At 41.4% G+C, this 21,196-nt stretch overlaps 2 protein-coding genes and 1 long non-coding RNA gene across 4 annotated transcripts; 2 read left to right on the top strand and 1 right to left on the bottom strand.

Moving 5' to 3' along the window:
* Positions 1-234: 234 nt before the first annotated feature.
* On the top strand, positions 235-12,159 carry ftsj3 (FtsJ RNA 2'-O-methyltransferase 3). The gene is made up of 21 exons (XM_052072739.1): positions 235-436; positions 565-670; positions 1,708-1,754; positions 1,832-1,911; positions 2,741-2,840; positions 3,077-3,271; positions 3,350-3,465; positions 4,880-4,984; positions 5,919-6,019; positions 6,126-6,212; positions 6,287-6,436; positions 6,504-6,639; positions 7,423-7,613; positions 7,734-7,851; positions 7,949-8,030; positions 9,223-9,358; positions 9,894-10,006; positions 10,116-10,218; positions 10,847-11,030; positions 11,123-11,217; positions 11,298-12,159. The coding sequence occupies exons 1-21, from the start codon at positions 370-372 to the stop codon at positions 11,551-11,553; spliced, it is 2,568 nt and encodes an 855-aa protein (XP_051928699.1). The 5' UTR covers positions 235-369; the 3' UTR covers positions 11,554-12,159.
* LOC127605334 (uncharacterized) lies at positions 7,022-7,797 on the bottom strand. The gene is made up of 2 exons (XR_007963565.1): positions 7,703-7,797; positions 7,022-7,590 (listed from the first exon to the last, which is right to left on the bottom strand). It is a non-coding gene; the product is annotated as an uncharacterized LOC127605334 (long non-coding RNA).
* Positions 12,160-12,366: 207 nt separating the features above from the next.
* clcc1 (chloride channel CLIC-like 1) lies at positions 12,367-19,994 on the top strand. 2 transcript variants are annotated; one of them, XM_052072740.1, is made up of 10 exons: positions 12,367-12,656; positions 13,288-13,395; positions 14,069-14,179; positions 14,260-14,475; positions 15,410-15,550; positions 15,629-15,728; positions 17,035-17,132; positions 17,252-17,398; positions 17,513-18,070; positions 18,670-19,994. In XM_052072740.1, exons 1-10 carry the CDS (start codon positions 12,528-12,530, stop codon positions 18,760-18,762), a joined length of 1,701 nt encoding a protein of 566 aa, XP_051928700.1. In that variant the 5' UTR covers positions 12,367-12,527; the 3' UTR covers positions 18,763-19,994. The 2 variants fall into 2 exon arrangements, with proteins under 2 accessions (XP_051928700.1, XP_051928702.1); XM_052072742.1 differs by having other exon boundaries at positions 12,378-12,656; positions 13,194-13,395.
* Positions 19,995-21,196: the final 1,202 nt, after the last annotated feature.

The raw sequence follows: 21,196 nt of genomic DNA, 5'->3' as shown, positions 1-21,196 counted from the left end.
CACTTCTACTTTTATCCAAGTCTTCTTTACAAAAGCACCTGCACTTCTACTTAAGTATAAAATATGAGTAATTTTACTAATTGCCACCTCTGTTTATTCCTGTAATGGAAAAAGATGAAAGTTGGGACTTAGGAGCTTTCTGTCCTGGAAATGTTGACGCGAAAAGCAAGTGCAGCCAGCAAGTGACGCTATTCTCCCTCCGTCCGGCTAATCATCGGCAGACGAAGAAGACGAAACGCGTGACGTCTAATATATGCGCACCAAGACTCACACGTGTTGTTTTCATCATATGCTAGTGATTTTATTTTTGTTACCCTTTGGAAGTGTAGTTTTGTTAATTTCCAGCGTAAAGCTGCTGTCAAAACAAGAATGGGGAAGAAGCTCAAAGTAGGAAAGACCCGAAAAGATAAATTCTACCACTTAGCCAAAGAAACAGGTAGCGAAACGATCTGACAGAAATATATCATTTTTTATTTTAGCAATAGCAATGTACCTATGCCCGACTGGACTAAGAGTGCAGCATGAAAGATGTTTCCTAATTCTTAATTATCGTGTCCTTTACAGGTTATCGGTCTCGTTCATCATTCAAACTCATCCAACTTAATCGTAAATATCAGTTTCTTCAGAAAGCTCGAGCTTTGGTAGACCTGTGCGCTGCTCCTGGAGGATGGTTAGTCACCTTTCCACAAATGAATTCAAGTCATCTTTCTTAAAATGTGATTCAGGTGTTTATTTGTCATCTGTGCTGTCGGATTGAGCAATGAAATCATTTCTTTGCCAGTCTCCATCCAATTACAAAAAAAAAATTGTATGGTGCAAGAACGATTTTAAATAGTGTTAAATACTATAAGTAATAACTTGTGTGCGGGCAGTATGGGATCGGTTATAGACTAGAGCAGGGGTGCCCATTAGGTAGATCCTGATCTACCGGTAGATCTAAGACAGGTCCCAAGTAGATCCGAGCATTGTCGAGGAGAAAAGAAACAAACATTTGTGTGTCTTTGTACATGTTAGTGATATATTTTTGTGTTAATATACACTGCACACTAATCATCTTATCAGTCTCATTTTCACCCCAAAAATATATATTCAAAAAAATAAGATAAAGCAGGTAAATCTTAAATTTACGGTGGCGCGCGATTACGTCACCGGAAGTTGTTAGCGCTCAGCAGATTGCAATTGCAGCTAGTGATCAGAGCTGTTGCGCTCTATCTATTATTGTCATGATTCTCATTCAGAGTTTGCTTCGTGTACAATTCACCGAGGGAACGAGCAAAGAATAGGAATCTAGGAGGGTCCAGGGAAGCACTTTAAAACGGTACGTGTGAGCTACGATAGTTAACAGGTTGCAAAAGTGCGTCGCATGCCTCCGTTTCAGGCTGTTTCTCATCATGGCGTGCGCGTGTGTGTGTGTGTGTGTGTGTGTGCGCGCGCGTGCGCATGCACGCGCCGGTAAGGGTAGATCCCGGGAGATTAGTTGGTCGAAAAGTAGATCTTCGATCCAAAAAGTTTGGGCACCCCTGGACTAGAGTGTGTGTGTTCCCTCTAACCAGTTCAGTGTATAGTTCGCTTTTGCCAGAAGTCTGCTGGGATTGGCTCTAGACCCCCCCCCGTGACCCTGTCAGGATAAGCGGTGCCAAAAATGGCAAATGACATGAAAATTTTATATTATTGACTGGTTTTGGCTGAATGATACTGTATTCACAGGTTACAAGTGGCGTCCAAATTTATGCCTGTTTCAAGCCTTGTTATTGGTATGTGCACTTTTGATCTGACCCAGTAAATTTCTGTGTTGTTTTTCTTTTTCTAATTGTACACATTCTTCTTGCAGGTGTTGACCTGGTGCCCATTAAACCCATCCCCAATGTAGTGACCCTTCAAGAAGACATCACCACTGAGAAATGCAGACAGGTAAGTCCTCCTTAGACAGTGAAATGGTGAATGCTGGAAAATATGGCCTTAAAATATTTTTTTCCCTCACAAAATAAGATTTCTGATTATACTGTAACTCAATTCTACCATTCGCTTGAAGAAATAATGGATGGCACTGACATTCTATTCGGTCTACTCAGAAACATCTCCTCATACAAGCTAGAACTTTCCCTCGTGTTACCTTGTATCAGCATACCCAGGAAAAATAATCGAACTATGTGTAATATGTAGACTATCAATAAATTTTATTTAACATTTATACATGTAAACTCATTTTACATTATATAACGACATGGGTCTAGTGGTCCATATGCGTGTTTTTATGGAGTGACAACTTTGCTCCTTTAAAGTTGTACAGCTGAGGCAAAGTGTTGCTTTTACAACGTATAAAATAAACACTGAGTCTTAGGGAATCAGACTGACTACATGGCTGACTTGCACTAGGCATCTTTATTATTGAACAACATGAAAATGATTCTGCTCATGTTCTCTTTCTTCTCAAGAATTCAAGAATTAAACTCTGAAGTCACAAAAAACAAACAATAGAGAACTTGGAAAAATCACAAAGTTGACAAACTTGACTGTACTTTTGTGAACTAACTCCTCTCCATTTGAAGCCGGGTTTTTAGTGCAAGCAATCCATGTCAGATTTTAACAACAGAAACCACAAACAAACAAATCCTTTCAAAATGTTTTTGAAGGAACTGAAATTAATTGTTTAAATCAACAGAGACGCAAACAGCTTATTTTTCCTGCATTTGGACGAATTGATCTTCTATTCATTGATGATTTTATGTTGTATGTGCAGGCCCTCAGAAAGGAGCTACAGACCTGGAAGGTTGATGTTGTGCTAAATGATGGCGCTCCAAACGTAGGAGCCAACTGGCAGCATGATGCTTTCTCCCAGGGTATGTGACACTTGTCTAAATCAGCAATGTTGGACAAATTGCCGTATAAAACTAATCGTTAGCTGTTAGTTTCCAAAATAGCAATTCAATTAGTCACTTAACTCCTTCATCACCATGGAAAGTTATTATGCATTATGTAAAAAAATGTATGTATCAAGCTTTTTTCAGTTGTGTAAATGATCTTTTGTTGATCATCAGCCAACCTCTCAAGAGCTATTCGTTTCTTTTGCTACCAGCCCACCTGACCCTCATGGCCTTGAAGCTGGCCTCTGAGTTCTTGACGAAAGGGGGCACGTTTGTCACCAAGGTCTTCCGCTCGAAAGACTACCAGCCGCTGCTCTGGATCTTCCAGCAGTTCTTCAAGAAAGTTCAAGCCACCAAGCCCCAAGCGTCTAGGAATGAGTCGGCGGAAATCTTTGTTATTTGCCAGGGTCAGTAGCCGATTAGATTGCAACTATAGTGCCTGGTTTTGTAACGGCCAACAAATTATTCTACTCATTCATCCGCAGGTTTTCTAGCGCCAGACAAAATTGACGCCAAGTTCTTCGACCCCAAATATGCATTTAAAGAGGTGGAGGTGCAGGCCAAAACTGTGAAAGAACTGGTTCCGGAAAAAAAGCCAAAGGTACAGTGTGTGTGGGTTGATTCAGTACAACAATAATGAATGCGGTTTACCCAGAATAAGTTTTTAGTTTATACGCATTCTTTTTACAGTATATTCTGTCTTCATAGAAACGTTTTGGGGGCCTGAATATAATCATATTTTTAAACACTGACTTGGGTTATATCACTCTGGAATCTCATGAACACAAACTGGACACTGGTCCACCTCCAGTTTGCCCTGCATTGGAAATATTTTGACCGTCGATAGACTTTTAATAACAAGACGTTTAAGCAATAAAAGAGCCAATCTTGGCTGATAAGCATAAATGAGAAATGACAAAAAACAAACACTAAATTGAAAGCCAATCACAGCGTAAAGCCTTGAAACTGAAGTCTTGTGAGGGACACTCAGGGCATTCTTTTTTTTCTGAGAGATTGGTTGGTTTTATGCAGTAATATAATTGTGTTCAACCAATAATGATCTAATTATTAACGCACAGTCATGTTATTGTTAATTATCCATGGCCTGTCCTTTTACTTGGTGCCACTTGTGTATTTTGTCATAATGTAAGTCACTGCTGTTGTCTTTTGGTGACATGATAATGGCTGTGCTCATAATTTACTGTGGTTTTGTTCTATTGCCATACTTACTGGTAACGTTTTCGGGATATGAGTCATGATTCGGCTGATTTGGCTTGGATTTGCGAGCCAAAATGAGCAGTTTGAGTGCTGTTTGGTGGCATTCAACTCACCTTACTTCACAAAAAGCAGGTTGTGAACAATTGCTCCGAAAAGAGACTTGAGTGTGTTCATTTCCGCTCCTAGTTAAGGTTTTCTGTCAACCTAAAGATGAATCCAAGAGAATTAGATGTTTACATAGCTTTAAGTACATTCAGCTTAACGCTTTCATTCCACAAGACGTACTTGTACGTCTTTTTAAAATTAGGCCCCGCCTACCAAGTACGTACTTGTACGTCTAAGTCCTTTTCTTTTGCAGCATATAGAGGAGGGTCTGATGCAATCTGTGAATGAGAATAAACCGTTTGCATTGTAAATCATGTAAAAAAGTGACCAGTAGGTGGCAGTGGTGACTCACATGCATGAAATGCATGCTTTTACCAAAAGCTTTTTTTCTGTTTTTTGCCCAGCAATCACCATTTTCATGAAATTTAGCCATTTTGTAATGACGATTGCTGAAGAATGGAAAAAGATGAAAAGAAGAGAGTCCAAACTTTGTTTATATAGCTTTAGAAACAAATATTCTGTGGGCCTTGAAAGATCAGTCAAAATCCAGTAAAACGCTGGGATTTAGGAGGTTGCTCCAGTGAGAATGGCTGGGATTGAATGAGTTAATGCTAACCAAGCAGTGCAAAGGTCCGTGGTTCTAATGCCTTTAGAGGTCTTCTACTGACCCAGATTATCTTCTTGTGCCTCAGGCCGAGGGATACGCTGATGGCGACCTGACCCTTTTCCACAGTTGCACTGTTACAACCTTTGTCAAAGCTGAAAACCCCGTGGACTTTTTGGGAAAAGCCAGTGAGGTAAGGAGTCAGACTACACCGTGTCCATCTACACCAGGGATGTCAAACTCGCATCACATTGTGGGTGGGCCACATACGGCCTCGGTAGATGTCAAGTGGGCCGGACCATTAAAAATTATACCATACTCTGCTATGAATAACCAAAATAATGTCTTTCCTTTGTTTTGGTCTAAAGAAGCACAAGAACACTAGGAAAATGTTGACATTTAATGAACACATCTTTTACAAAACATTTCATGAAGCACCTAGGATTTCTTTAGACAAATGTGCACTTTTATCTTTCACATGCATTGCAACTGATCCCACTGACTGTACAAAGGCACAAAACCTTAACAAGTGGTATTGGTATTGAAAAATATAGTAATGCACTTTTAAGATTAAACAATTTCTTGTCCTTGTTTATGATGATACTCATGCAGCGTGTTATACCGGAGACAAATTCCTTGTGTGTAATACATACTTGGCCAATAAAGATGATTCTGATTCTGATAAAAAAAGGAATTTTTAAACAATTTACATGAGCATATAAAATCTAAATGTAATCCCTGCCTACACCTTACAAACTAAGGAGAGTGCTATAATATGTGTAAAGAATAAAGTATTCACATGCCACACATGTCCAGACTGAGGCTGCTGTTGTCTTCTTCTCTGATCAAAACAATGTTGTATTTTCCTCTGATCAAAACGGTGTGTCCCCTAGCGGAAATTCCATGAATTGCACCTAATAAAAAATATTCATTTGTGTCTTTTATGCATTTTTTTCACTTTTAAATGATCCTGCGGGCCTGATCAAACCTCCTTGTGGGCTTGTTCCGGCCCGCGGGCCGTATGTTTGACACCACTGATCTATACATTGATCTTTTGCGCGGACTGTAAGTCAACGTGAAGTGTTCCTCATAGACTGATGATATTTCACCCTGTTGTTTATTTCTAGATCACCTTTGACAACCCAGACCTGGAGACTCACAGCTCCACTACTGATGAGATAAAGGAGTGTTGTCGTGACATTAAAGTTTTGGGCCGCAAAGAACTCCGGTAAAATCCCTGGTACCATTCCTTACAACTTTACATGTTACTACTTCCAAGGTACTGACAATTTACATGTGGTGTAATGTTTGCTCTCGCTATTGTTCAAACCCAGGGCTTTGCTGAACTGGAGGACCAAGCTCAGGCGATACCTAGCTAAGAAATTGAAGGAGGAGGCCAAGACCCTTGATGGGGAAATCAGGTACAAGATGCCAGGATGAAGCGCCGTGTCTGCCCAAGTGTCTTAACCACCAATCGTGTCTCTTCGCTCTTAAGGCTAAGTTCTGAGGAAGAGGGGGATGAATCAGATGCCGAGCCAAAGAAGAACAAAGAGGTAGCAGAGGTGGAGGGTGATGATGATGAAGAAGAAGAAATGGAAAAGAAATTGGCCGAGCTGAAAGCAGAGGAGGTGGCTGATCTCAAGAGGTACGGCATTACCGGTTCAATGCTCTCGTCCTAAGATTTCAAGTGAACCCACACTATTTGCTGTCAGGAAAAAGAGGAAGCTGCTGAAAGAGCGTAGAAAACAGAGGGAGAGGGTGGAGCTCAAGATGGATCTGCCAGGTGTTTCCATTGCTGACAACAATGATGTCTGCTTGTTCTCCCTCCACACCATCAAGAAGAAAGAGGTTGGGGTTATACCATGCGCACGCACGCACTCACACGCACACACATGCGTTACCGTCACTTAACAGTGCCCCGACTTAGGATTCATTTTTTGTAATCAGCTGTCACTTGGTCATCATTTATCTTTAATTATGAGTGTATTTCAAAGTAATTCATCAATGCATACATTATTTTTTTTTTCTTTTTCTTTCAAGCCACACAAAACATTCCACACTCTGAACCACTTCTCTTTGTTACAGACATGCATGGACAAATTAGGACTGAACAACACACACTTTTATGTGTGTTTGTGTGTGTGTGTGTGTGTGTGTGTGTGTGTGTGTGTGTATACATATGTTAGAATACATTTTTTGTTGATCATTAAAGCGTTGTTGCAATACAGTCTGATTTTAATTATTTTTAGTTTTATTGCTGACTGTTAATGTTGATGGCTCTCATTAAATTCTAATAAATAAACGACATTTCCCATCCCCTTTTGGTTTAATATTCAGTTTTTTCATTAAAATTATTTTTCGCTGTACCCACTGTAATATTGAGATATCCGGCAAAAATATTGACATTTTGGCCGTATCGCACAGCCCTACTTCAAACGATAAAATTTTCTGAGGTAATAAGGTGGGAGGTGGGCATTATTTTTTGTAAATCAGAATTATTTGATGCAGCTCGTGCAGAGGATGTCATTATATTGGAGTAAGTAGCAATAATGTTACAGTTGGTTGGTGTACACAAAGAGTTTGGGTGATTCCTTTGAGGTGCATTCTGATCATTCTTCTTCCACTCGTCAGGTGCTGGATGATCTTTCTAAGGGGGACATGAAGGCAGCAGACATCCTAGCGGAGGGAGAGGATGATCTCCACCTCTCTGATATTGAGGAGGACCAAGCAGATAACATGTCCCTGGCCTCTGATTTGGATGACGATGAACTGGAGGAGGTGGAACGCAGACAGAAGGAGCTGGAGAAGAAAAAGAAGAAGAAGTGAGTGAGAGATCTGAGCAAAATGGAACAATTCTGCACTGAACTGTGGTAGATTATGATACGCCTAGAAATGACGACGAAAATCCGACCTAGACTATTGCGTACTCTGCTTGTGTTCAGAGTGACATTCACAGAGGAAGATGAGGCGGACGACAACGAAGAGGAGGGTGGTGTACTCGTGGAACTTGAAGGAAAAGATGAGAAGAGAGAGCGTGAAACCAACTTGTGGTTCAGCAAGGTTTGTCCCACAACGCAATTCATTAAATGACCCTTTCTTTCCCACCTGTCGATGAGCTATTTTTTTTGTTGTTGAGTGAATTGTTTGGTTTTTGTAGGACATTTTTTCTGAGATTGAGCTAGAAGGAGATGCTGAGAGCGAGCTCAGACAGACACAGTGGATCCAAAACCAGCAACCGGGTAAATATTGTTGCTAGTTTTAAGAAAGAATTGTAGAAGCGTGGTCAAAATTCTAGAACATGCCCGACTTTAGTATAGCTAAGCATTTTTAATATTTGAAAGTGCTTGTATTTTGAATAAAGTGTCCCGGTAGTCCAGTGGTTAGTACGTCGGCTTCACAGTGCACAGGTACCGTGTTCGATTCCAGCTCCGGCCTCCCTGTGTGGAGTTTGCATGTTCTCCCCGGCCGGGCCTGCGTAGGTTTCCTCCGGGTGCTCCGGTTTCCTCCCACATCCCAAAAACATGCATGGCAGGCTGATTGGACGCTCTAAAATTGTTCCTAGGTATGAGTGTGGACGTGGATGGTTGTTCGTCTCTCTGTGCCCTGCGATTGACTGGCGACTGATTCAGGGTGTCCCCCGTCTACTGCCCGTAGACGGCTGGGATAGGCTCCAGTGCCCCCCGCGACCCTAGTGAGGATCAAGTGGTTCGGAAAATGGGCGATGGATGCTTCAAATTATAACTAGCATATCCTGTATGCAGACATGAGAGATTTTCTACAAAAGAAATTTTGTTAATTGTATTGTCCATCCAAAGACTAAGCTTCTTGTCCTGCTATAACAAAAAACGACTATAATATTTATTTATGTATGTTTTTAAACCTATATTTTTGTAACGCTCGTGAGAGCAAGTCCCTTTTAAGTCTGAAATCAGATTTTCCGAAATTAAGGTCCTTGGTTAAAAATGTTAAATCTAAAGAGATCTTAAAATATCCATGGACACAAACAAATAATGCTGCTGTGTTTTCTTTTGGAAAGCTTTGTAAAGTATATTGTTGGATTGTGTGATCCGAATAAGTGCATATTGGTGGCTGTATTTAATGAGACTGCTAATTTGATCAAAGTGGTGTTAAAAAGTTCTTACATTTGACTAAATGTGACAACTGTGAAATTTGCTCTGAACTTGCTCATAGCATGTTCATGAACTTAAAACATTGAAAAAGAAACATCATAACATTTGGGAATCATGTACAAAGCTTTGAACATAGAAGTGCTCAGTAATGCTTAATTTGACCGTGGTTATGATTAAGATATCCTTTATTTGTCCCGCAATGGGGAAATTACAATAGTAATTGATAGTAAGAGTTATGATCAGAGGTTCTGATATTGCACCATACTCGGGTATTGACCACATTTTTTAAAAAATGTCTTAGGAAAAGGCAAAAAGAGGAAAGCCGAGGAAGTAGAGCAATATGAGGAGGCTGCTCCAAATGTAAAAGAAGAGGCGGAGACTTCAAAGGAAGCGGTGGAAGACGGTGACAGCGACTCAGATGACAGTGACGATGAAGAGTAATTCAATTCATTTCTGTTTTATTAATGTGCCGCTGGGGTTGCAAAGAGATGGAAAATGTTCTGGTAAAATATCCAGGAAATTTCCATGAGCGGTAAAGCTGGGGCATTTTTGAAATGTTTCAGTTTCAGTTTTGTGTGTGTGGGTGTGTGTGTGTGAGAGAGAGAGAGAGAGAGAGAGAGAGAGAGAGAGAGAGAGAGAAAGGATATGTTTCAAAAACGCCCCAGTTTTACTGCTCATGGAAATTGACTGTGCATACAGTTTGTCATAGAAAACACCCATGCCAAATATTATAAAGCATGACATTTCAACAGAATCACACGTACTCGTATAACGTTATCAATTGTGGAATATTTTAATACAGATTTACATGTACTCATAAGCCGAACTGAATCAAGTTTTAACACATTTTAATAAACATTCAGTTCCGGAAAACGGCGATATGGAACTTTATTCACAATACGTAGAGTTAGTTGTCATAGAAAGTCAAGGGATCATTAAACGAATCACTCACAAGTCTGTTGTTTCTTCTAGATTCATAACCAAGTTGAAACAGGCTAATGGCAGCACCGGGACAAGTGGTAGCACCGGGGCAGGTCTCGGTGATGACGATGACGACTTCCAGGTTGTTCCAGTCGAAAGCACCAGTGAGTTAATTTGGGCTACATAAAAACAAAATGTGTGAAACAATCAGATTTTGAGTCATCAGTTTCCTGTTGGAAGCATACTGTACATGTTGTTGTGCTCTGCGCCAAGGTAAGAAAGCCCGCATCCTGGATGCTGAAGGCCTCGCCCTTGGCTGCCAGATTGCCACATCCAAGAAGAAAGCCAGAGATCTGGTGGACAACTCCTTCCACAGGTGCGCATGGACACTGTGTGCAAATGGCCAGTGAGGCCAGCCAGCTGATAGTTTTGTTCTGCCTATATGCAATCATTTATCATAATGTGTCTGGTAGTTTTAAAATCACAACCTCTAATTCTCTTTTTGTGTTTAATTTGACGGCAAACAAACTGAAACTGTCAATCTCTCACAATAGTTTTTTACTTGCAATTCAAGCAAGAATATGGTTGAAAAACTGACAAGACAATGTACCAATTTACTCTTCAAAATTTAGAAAGTTACTCTTGCAGAATTATGTAATTATCTGTAATACTCATACTTTGTGAGTTTATAATATTACACATGTATCTTACAGTACCATAATGTAGCATACCATTCCTTGTGTTTTGGATGCCTGGTACTTAATGAATTTTCAGTAAGTAAATACAATGAAATAAATAAATGCCCCCTGCCGTTTTAGCTAAAGTCACAAATTGCAACAAAAATAAAGAACACAACCGACATGAATGTAAAAAAAAAGTCACAACTTTTATTCTGAGCATCAGCAACCCAAAAGAAACAGATGTAGGAGCCAAATGTTTGGGAAGGTCGGCTGAAGATAAAAGGAGGAGGGCGGATAAGTGAGCACACGTTTATGCTTCCGCAGGTTTGCATCGTCTGACAAGCCTTGGGAAGTACCTGAGTGGTTCCTGAATGACGAGAATAAGCACAGGAAGAAGCCAGTGCCGGTCACCAAGGAGATGGTGGAGGAGTATAAACAGAAGTGGAAGGAGATCAATGCCCGGCCGATTAAGAAAGTCGCGGAAGCCAAGGCCAGGAAGAAGAGGAGGGTAAGGATATTGATTTGGTTCTTTGACGAGACTACAGATTTCTTGGGCCTCTAGATTTTGGAGGGGAAAAAGATTTGTTGGTTTCTCACTAGATGCTGAAGAAGATGGAGCAGGCTAAGAAGAAAGCAGAGGCTGTTGTGAACACAGTGGACATTTCTGAGAGGGAGAAGATGGCTCAACTCAAGAGGTTTGACTTCTCAGCACAAGGGAAAAATGCAACAATGACCACTTGTTTAACTGTCTTATCATTATTATTAATCCTTTCAGTATCTACAAGAAAGCCGGTGTGGGAAAAGAGAAGCGAGAAGTGACGTATGTCGTTGCCAAAAAGGGAGCCGGGAGGAAAGTGAGGCGGCCTGCTGGTGTCAAAGGCGCCTTCAGAGTGGTGGACGGTCGTATGAAGAAAGACGCGCGTGGGATGCAAAGGAAAGAGCAGAAAGCAAAGGGTGGCAAAGGAAAAGGAAGACAGGCAAAAGGTGGCAAAAAAGGAGTGAAGATAAGCAAAGGGCGAAAAGGAAGATAGATCAAACATGGGTCCATGAACAGTTTGTCTTCAAATTGATTGAAAGACCCCTAATCAGTTGCAACCATTTTCCTTTGGAGGACTTGAATGCTCTTGGGAACAGTAAAAATAAATATTAGGTGCTTGTCTTTCTCAGAACAGAGTCGTTTGTCTGAACTCTCAATTGCAGAAAGTTGTGGACGTCATTGTCATTGAGAAATGTATCCATTCATTTTTTTGTAAAAAAGATTGCAATAAATTGCTTCTGATGTCCTTTTGGAGTGCTGGAAGTAGTGTAATATTTCATGACCTTTGATGCCACATACTGTAGTATGTGCAACTATGACACAAGGTTCCATAAAGCCGAATAAGTGACAGAAGTTACTTGGTTCACAATAACTGAATGAATTCAGTGGCTTTTAATTTACAGTAATTTCCAAATGGAAAAACATAATTTACAAGATTGTGAGCATTTGTTTATGAATGTAGTTAGTGGAAATAACGTCACATAACTTGATTATTTTTTACTGCATGCTATCTTCAGGAAGTTATTCGATGACGTGTATGAAACATTTAGATAGATAGATTTCCTTTAAATAAATAAAGGAAATTACTAAGAAAGATTTACTGGGCGTCAGAATGTGTTATGATGAACCAGAACAACAACAACCAAAAAGTTATCGGAACCGGCCTTGTTAAAGTTCGCCTGGAGCGCTTTAACTTCGCAAATAGTACAACCCGAGTGGGATTATTCCGAATTCCCAGTTTCCCGTGACGCAATTTAGTCAGCGCCGGATAGCGCCCGCCCGCACGTACAAATCCGGCGCTGGTGTGTTGTCTAAGATGACGTATTAAAACCGCGACAATTGTTGACTTCAGAACTCTCCTAGTCCTCCGACGCAACGCTCTAAAGTACATTTGGCTGAACGGTAGTCACGCCGAACTACATTTTGATTTTGATTTGGAAGTTCCCGTGAGGTGGAAGCTTCTGCACGATGTTCCTCGTCATCCTGTTCGGCTATTTGACGCTGGCCTCTGGTCAGCAGCAGGATGAGGACTGGATTGACCCGTATGATTTGCTCAACTACGACTCTAGCACTAAAACCATGAGGAAGCCCACTGAGGTTGAGAGCCTTAATATACCATACCTGCCAACTCATACGGTTTATCCATAGTTCATACGGATTTTGTGGTGAATCTTACGTACATGGCCGCATCGCACAAATCATACGGATTCTGAAAATTTCCCCTAACAGGTAGTTCCGTTTGCTTTTGCCCAGAATGGTGCAAGTCTACTCGAATGCTTTCATTTCCGGTAACTTTACCGTAACTCAAGTGGTTCCTATTTGAAAACAGCAGAGTATTAATTGCATAGTTGGTGTACAAGCAAGTTCTACAAGGAAACACATTTCCGAAAATCGCTTGCACCAGAAACACTGACAGCATTATTGCAGTGCAAATTTATTATGAATGGATGCTGTAACATTCGAGCCGATGGGTCCAGCATTTGGAGTTGGTGAAAAAAGTAACGTAGGAATACAACTCTGACCACAGTAATGCCACTAAGTAGAATGATGATTAGACATTAACCAGACATTGTATTATGGAGATCTACAATAAATATCATTGAAAATTTCGTGTACGGGTTGGCGCTCCTAAAGGTTGACAGGTATGATATACTGACATGACAAAAATGCAAATGAAACACGATGGCGTAGTTGTTGAAATACATTTATTTAACCACGTTCGTTGTAGAAGCCGGCAAGGGATTTAAACGTCCCAACCTCTCGAAGAGGGCACATCGACTGTAACCAAGCTGAGCTGATCGTCTGCAAAGAACGGCTGTCTGATTTACAAACTCAGGTTGGTGTGTTCCCACTGTTGTGATATCGCTGTATTCGGACATTGACACAATTTTCATCTTTCTCGCTCTGTCTCACACCAAAATTTATTCGAACTATGTTGTGTATGTAAGTGCAATATTTGAGTTTTTAGTTGACGATATTTTCATCCAAGTCAGGTGAATAGTGGAGGAATTGCAACACATTTTATACGTGCCTTTTTTACGTGACCAAAAATAATTTGACAAGCTCACATAATCAGAAATACTTTTTTGCAAACCCTTGGCAATCAAGGACAGTCTGAAGTCTTGAACCCATGAACATCACCAGATGCTCTGTTGATTCTGGTGATGCTCTGCCAGACCGCTTTTGTAGCTGTCTTCAATTCTTTTTGGTGCTTCAAAAGGTGTAGTCACATATAAAACGTGTTGTAATTCCTACACCATTCACCTGATTTGGATGTAAATACTGTACCCTCAAATTAGAGATCAGAGATTGCATGTAAAGCGCACTTTGATTGCCTCATTTCAAATCCATCGTGGTGTTGCACAGAGTCTGACCATCTATCCAGTGCGAAATTAAAAACCCTTTGAAGTGCAGCATCATTTGAGAGACAAGACATTTAATGACAGAATTGATAGAATCTACTGTATGATCTGCATCTCAAATATTACATGCACTTTGCGTCTCTTCAGGTTGAAGCCCAAAAGAAGAGTATGAAGCATATCCCACAGCAGGTCACATGCAATCCTGTTTTTAAAAGATTCCTGAGCAGACTCCTGAAGGACACGCAAAGAATTGAAGTGGTACGTTGCTGTTGCATCTTGTTGACGCAGGGCAAAGTGGTTTGAGCCATCTTCATTTGTCCCACCTTTCACAAATATAGCCCAAAGACCCTGCAAACTATGATGCCACCATCCGACTGTCCAGACAAGCCGTGGCAGAGATTCAGACCTTTCTCGATGATGAAGAAGGCTGTAGAACAGGCGCTCTGGACAACGCCGTCAGTCAGATACTGGTGGACCTTCGACCACATGACTACGAGGCCTGGAGATGGCGCTTTGAAGACACCTTTGGCGTAGAGCCGGACACACTTTTAAAGGTAAGAAGGGAGGAGTCCTGAGGAATCATTCAAGCCTAACTCTTGCATCATCATCACACACTTGAGTCTCATGATCTCGTCAATGCGTTCTTCATGAATTTAAACAGGAAAAAATGCCCGAGGACCGACCATGATAAGATTGATAAGATATGATTATTTTTGTATTTTTTTTTGATAACTTGGTGCGGCGAAGGAATTGCAGTTAAGTCCACACCTGGGAGGAGAAATTTAAATGATGCAAGGTGCCACCATTTTTCATCAGCGTTACCTGGGAGCCACATCGGACTGCACGTGTCTTAACTAGATGTTTGATAAAAATGTCATTTATGCTCTTGGTAGTTTGTTGAATGTGTATGTGATTTAATTTTCAGAGTACATTCATGTTGCACTTTGTTTTCATGAAACCTTGAGTTGTGTGCCATACAATGACATTTTTGCTCAGTCAGTTAATAATCCTCAAATCATTTAGAGCCCTAGTTTGATTTAAAATTGTCCAAAGCTTCTCAACACTTAATATTCTCAGATTTCTGTACTTCTCCTCGAAAGCATACTTATCTTTCCGTTGAATCAAAATACAGCATATGCAGACATCTGCTTTTACTTTGGAAAACAATGAGCAACATTTTTGCCTTTTTTCTGACGTTACAGACCAAACCAGTAACTTCGTCTTAATGAATGTTTTTGTGCATTTTCTGCACTCTCAACTTGAGATAATGTCTTGTTTTTAAATGTACGGATAGAAATAACTTTTAAAAAATCGAATTCATTGAATTATTGACAGATTTATCCGATCATAAACAAACGATTGTTAGTTGCAGCTCGCGGCCCGGTGGTCATATCATAGACCCTGTTGTTATGTACTGGCAAAAGTTCAAAACTCAAGAGTGATAAATGTTTTCATCTCATAATCTCATCTCCACTTGTCATCTGCTAGCTGGCTCTGTGTACTTCGGTCTTCGTGGTCATTATCTGCACTGAGCTGTGGTGTGCCATCTCCTGGCTAGTTCAGTTTAAACGGCTGTTTACCATCTGCTTCTTCGTCAGTATTGTTTGGAACTGGTTGTATCTGTATCAGGTGAGTTGGAATACTTTCTGTACATATTTTGAAAAATAACCTTTTTTGGACAGCGATTCTGATACTTTATTCTGTCAGACTGCTTTTGCTGAGCACCAAAACAACATTGTGAAGATGAACAGCATCAACGAAAAATGCATTGGAGTGAAGACGATTGACTGGCGCGATAGTTTGAAAGGTATGTTGAAACAACAGAGCACGCAACTTAGAAAAAGGATATTTGGCTTTTGGGTGAAATTCCAGGGTCAATCTAAAATACACGTTTACAAGATAACTTAATTTGATCTTTTATAACCCTTTAGTTGCTCTTATCTAGCGTTTCAGTGTTTCGTATTTGTTGCACAATTTTGTCTTCTCAAACAAGCAGCTGAAAATAGACAACAGGCATTTTATCCATCAATCAACCAACATGTTTCCTGGTTTGATTCCAATCTGTATCCACACAGTCCTCTTCATTACGCTGTTCATATTTTGACATCATGAGACAACATTGAGAGGCTTCAAACAAGATATTCTCAGAAGGGAGTGCCCATTGAGCCCAAAGTGTCCTGTGAGACTGGAAGAGGCACTGAAAACATTAGATCCTTGGAAACTCATTCAGAGAGCTAGCTTAAACATCCTCTGGCATGGTCTGAACATTGTTTATTTTATAGTACCCGCAGCGGCTCCTCTCTCTCCATTTGACAATAAAGTTGACTTGACTTGATAGGTGTGTCCTGAAAAATATGTCCCCAGGAAAAACAAAACAACCCCCCCCCCCAAAAAAAAAAAACAGGTTTAATAGTAATTTCAGTCTTGTTTTCTAGTATGCTAACTGACTGCTCGGCTCCAAAAATGAGTTTAGTCATGTTTGTATTCTGATTAAATTATTTTAGTACAAGTTATTCAATACAAACTGCAAATACACATGCTCCTCCAAAGTTGCCCCTTAGATTATGTCACTGGTAAGGATTACTATCATCTCTGAATCCAGCGTGCTAGTTAAATTCACCTTTAAAGTTTTGGATTAATGGATTTTATGTCTCATGAAAACTCGACAATCCATAAATTAGGGCAAACCTTACATTTTATTGACTTTACAGATTTTGGTCTGTGTGTGTGTGTGTGTGTGCGTCACACGTCTGGACGGGAGAGGCCAGGCACGTAAAAAAAGTGTGAACGGAATGTAAACAGTGTTACAGAAGAGATTATCCTCGCCTTGAGGTTTGATCTTGGATCCATCTGCGGCGTTCTAATCTTGTGGGCCTTCACACCCCGTTTTGCTATTGAGAAATGATAATCATATGAATGTCATTTCGTCCAGTCGCTCATCTAGCCACGCTAGTAGTGCTTACCAAAAGTGGTCCACCAGGCGGCTCGAACTCCACGGCTACACAATTGTTGGAGCAGCCCTCGAGGCAAAAATTCCCCCAAAAGAATCAGAGCGTACTGACAATTGATGTGGTGATCAAGCCCTTTTCAACACGCGATTTGCATCCCTGCAGAGTGGTTCAGGAGCACATGGACTCTACAGGATGATCCCTGCAAGAGATACTATGAAGTCCTCATGGTCAACCCTATTCTGCTGGTACCTCCCACCAAGGTACATCCTGCATAACACTCAATATCAAATTGTCAGTTTCAACAACTGCTTAATGTGTTTGTGGAGTTGCAGTTATGATATGTGAACGTGCCTCATACAAAGTGTTTCCTCCTGTTAAGGCAATCTCCGTTACAATCACGACCCTCATCACAGAGCCACTGAAGCATGTCGGCCTGGGGATCAGCGAGTTTCTCAGAGCGCTCCTCAAAGACCTCCCAATCACTCTCCAGATCCCCGTACTCCTCACGATCGTGCTCGCCATTGTGGTAAAGGCGCTTGAATTGTCATATTTAGTTGGCCGTTATCCCCCACGTATTGCATCGCAGTCTGAGAGGTTCATCGAGGAATCCCGGTTAAGACAAATCTATTGTTCTTTTCAGGTATTCATGTATGGAAGTGTGCAGGCAGTTTTCCAGTACGGCATCACTGCACCTCTACGCCGCCATAGAAGGGATCCGACACTTCCACCACCGGAGCAGCCTCGTCTCCAAGAAATTGAGGACCGTGGCCACATGGAACGAGGGGACATGCCGGAGCCTCGTCGACGGCGCAGTTTCGAGGAGGCCCGATCGCACGGGGATCAGTTGTGCCGCTCGCGGCCAAACAAAGCCAGAGAAGAGCCGGCTCGGATGTTTGTGGAGACCTTGCGCACCGCAGCTTCTTCCCACACGGAGCACGAGTTAGACGGGAAACGACCCGTGAGGCGCGTCGAGGTCGGGCAGGGGGACGAGCCTGACCTTCAGTCGGACTCTGACAGCCATGCAGAGGCAGAGGCGGACCAAAGAGGCGGCATTGATGTGATATCCCAGCTTGATGCCAAAACTAAAACAAAAGCCAGTGACTGCGACTCCTCTCTGTCAAAACACCCTAAAGACGGCAACGGCAGAGAGAAGACGACATTTGGACTCCCACAGCCGCAGCCTAAAAAGGATGTGCAGGTAAGAGCGTGTCAACAGAAATACTTCTTTGTCTTCATCATCACTGCTATCCTGGCTGCATCACAAATACAATACAATACATCCTGATTTATATAGCGCTTTTACAACAGAAGCAGCTGTAACAAAAGAGTGTCCTCACCACTTTTCCCTCATACGCTTTGTTGTTTAAAGCAGTTTGAGATGGAAGAGGAGAGAATCAAAGTGTCCTTTCACCAGTGGATCAGAGACGTCATGCTCAAAATGTGCAGACGTCGGCTACAAGCTAAGTTTCAAAGTCAACAAGAAGCTGTAGCATCCACTGACGAAAAAAATAGATTGATTCACTTCTCCTGTCCCTTGTAAATCTATTTCAATTCCAAGTGGCGACTCTCAGTTCCAAATACGCATCGGCCTTGACAGGCTCACTGATCAGAAGTCTCGAATGACATTGTGCTAATGCTGGCTGGAACAGGTTTCCTTTGACCTCTGACAAATATTCCTCAGGAAAATTATACAACTCACGGAGTGGTTGACCTGTCCGCTTTGGGACAAAATATTGAAACTGATAGTCAGGAATTTTACGGCACTGTATTTTTATGTTGCAATATTTGCATCCGCAGGACTTGAAGGCCTCCGCTGGAAACTCGATGCCCTCTGACTCTCTGAAAAATGTGGAAACAGTTGGCAGCCCCGTTCAGGAAACATTACAATGAAACGGCGCACAGAGCTTGTGGCTTCACCGCTGACGTCACAGTGCCAAAAATATGTCATCTCGGCAGAGTTGAGGGCTGAGCATTGCATCTCTAGCCCATAACAGATCTTCACTTTTAGACTAATTAGTCTCTAAGTAGAGACGTCAATCATACAGTATGAACTGTATGAATATGATCATTGACAGCAGACGACCAACACTTATGTACATTAAGCACCTTCAGTGGTTGCTGATGTAGGACATGTTAGTGACGGCAATTTCCAAGCGAAATTAAGGTTGTCGAGGAATGTTGCTACTTCTTTTTTTTACTTGAATTTTTTTTCCCCAAGATTTTAGAATCACTGTATTTTGAGAGCGTTCAAGACATATGTTTCCTTTTCTTGTATACATATCTGGGTTCAAACATGCAGAGTCTACAAGTACAGTTCTGAGAAAACACCCCTGCAAGTCAAGAAACTCTTGATGCCACGCGAAGGTTAATTTAAAGTTAATCTCTATTGTCACCATGTAACTCTGTCACAAGGCAGCATCTCACAAGACCTACAGTTAATTTAACCAGGTACTTGAAATCACAGGTGATCAGGCACTGTCATCGTAAGAGGACACATGGACAACCCAAAAAAATTAAGATTGGAATTCGTGCTCCTACCTGAGGAAACACGCCGCAACATGCAGTGCCACGCCCTCCACCTTTATTGATTGACGTGTTCATCGCACTGCAAGTGTTTAAGAACATCAAACTCGTTCATTTCACAAAGACAAGTTGGGCACAATGAAGTCAATATAAAATGCAGTTTTGAAATGCTGGATTCTTTTATTCTTGGCAATTGCCTCCAAATCCTAATTACTGGTTGTACTTGTGCCACCTTTGGCAGCAATAACTGACCTCAAGTGTTTGCATTGATGACAGAAGAATGGCATTCAAATCTGGTCTTTGAGGTGGTAACTCTAAAGCCTTATTTTTAAGCAGTTCAGAGGTGCACTTGCTAGTGTATTTTGTGTCGTTATTCTGTTCTTTGTCTCAGATGTAATTGACCACCCATATTTCTTTGAGTTTAACTTCTCTTGTCAGTCCAAAGCAGAGATGGATAGTGCGTCTGCTACCTGGAGCTTCACTGGGACTTAGTTCACCTCTGAAGACAATATTACTCAATGATTGTGGCTAATGCTGCTTTACTGTTTGTTTTAATTTATTTTTTTTAACTATTGGGCATTAAATTGTCTTGAGACGTGTGCTTTACTCTTGTTATTATCTAAGTGGCGGTTGTGAACTTTTAATGCATGTTCCCCTCGGAATGTGTAAAACCAGTAGAGATCAGGAGTGTCATGAATACATTCATTCATTCATTCATCTTCCGTACCGCTTGATCCTCACTAGGGTCGCGGGGGGTGCTGGAGCCCATCCCAGCCGTCTCCGGGCTGTAGGCGAGGGGAGACCCTGAATCGATTGCCAGCCAATCGCAGGGCACAGATAGACGAACAACCATCCACGCTCACACTCACACCTAGGGACAATTTAGAGTGTTCAATCAGCCTGCCATGCATATTTTTGGAATGTGGGAGGAAACCGGAGCACCCGGAGAAAACCCACGCAGGTCCGGGGAGAACATGCAAACTCCACACAGGGAGGCCGGAGCTGGAATTGAACCCGGTACCTCTGCACTGTGAAGCCGACGTGCTAACCACTGGTCTACCCGGCCGCCCGTCATGAATACATTTCTTTTTTAAATGATTGTACTCAACATTTAAACAACTTCAAAGTGTCACACCTTAATGACGCCTTGTCGATATTCCAAAAAATATCTGATCGCAGAGGAAGTGATGGCAGAGATTTCTATTCAGTGGCTCGAGCAACTCACGTGGTCCACATTTTCACTTTCTCCCTGAAAAGAAAAACAGCTCCAGAGATCCACCGACATTGTTAGCGCTCCAGACATAACACTGTATTTTTTCATCAATGGCCTGCAACCCTAACTTTTTCAGAATGCTTATTCCCAGACTAAAAGAAAAAGCAATCTGATTTCCGTATTTCTGTCCAGGCCACTGTCTCTATCTTTACCATTTGCCATTTCCATCAAGAAAAGGTCTCAATTTACTTAGCAAACAGTGAAAAGGGAGCTACAAATTTGTATTAAATGGCCACAAATGAGTGTTTTGTGGTAATGGTGTACAGTTTCCACAAGAACAAGTTCCACGATGCGGCGCCTTGACAACTTGGAGCGCCTTGATATCGGTGTATTTTTGTGCCTTCTATATATTGCTCTGAAACGCCACAAGAGGGCGCTATAGCACAAACAAAAGGAAAGATCTTTGTCTGAGAGGGTGACCCAGGTGCACCAACCCCTGATACATTTTTTTTTATTACCCCAGAATCAAGTCATGTCTTTGATAAATTGTTTCCCGAGTGCACTATTGTAAAATCATTTAAGAATTAT

The sequence above is a fragment of the Hippocampus zosterae genome, chromosome 8 (genome assembly GCF_025434085.1).
Source record: "Hippocampus zosterae strain Florida chromosome 8, ASM2543408v3, whole genome shotgun sequence".
Classification (NCBI taxonomy): domain Eukaryota; kingdom Metazoa; phylum Chordata; class Actinopteri; order Syngnathiformes; family Syngnathidae; genus Hippocampus; species Hippocampus zosterae.
The sequence above is the reverse complement of the archived record's forward strand: the minus strand, read 5'-3'. Positions and strand labels throughout refer to the sequence as shown.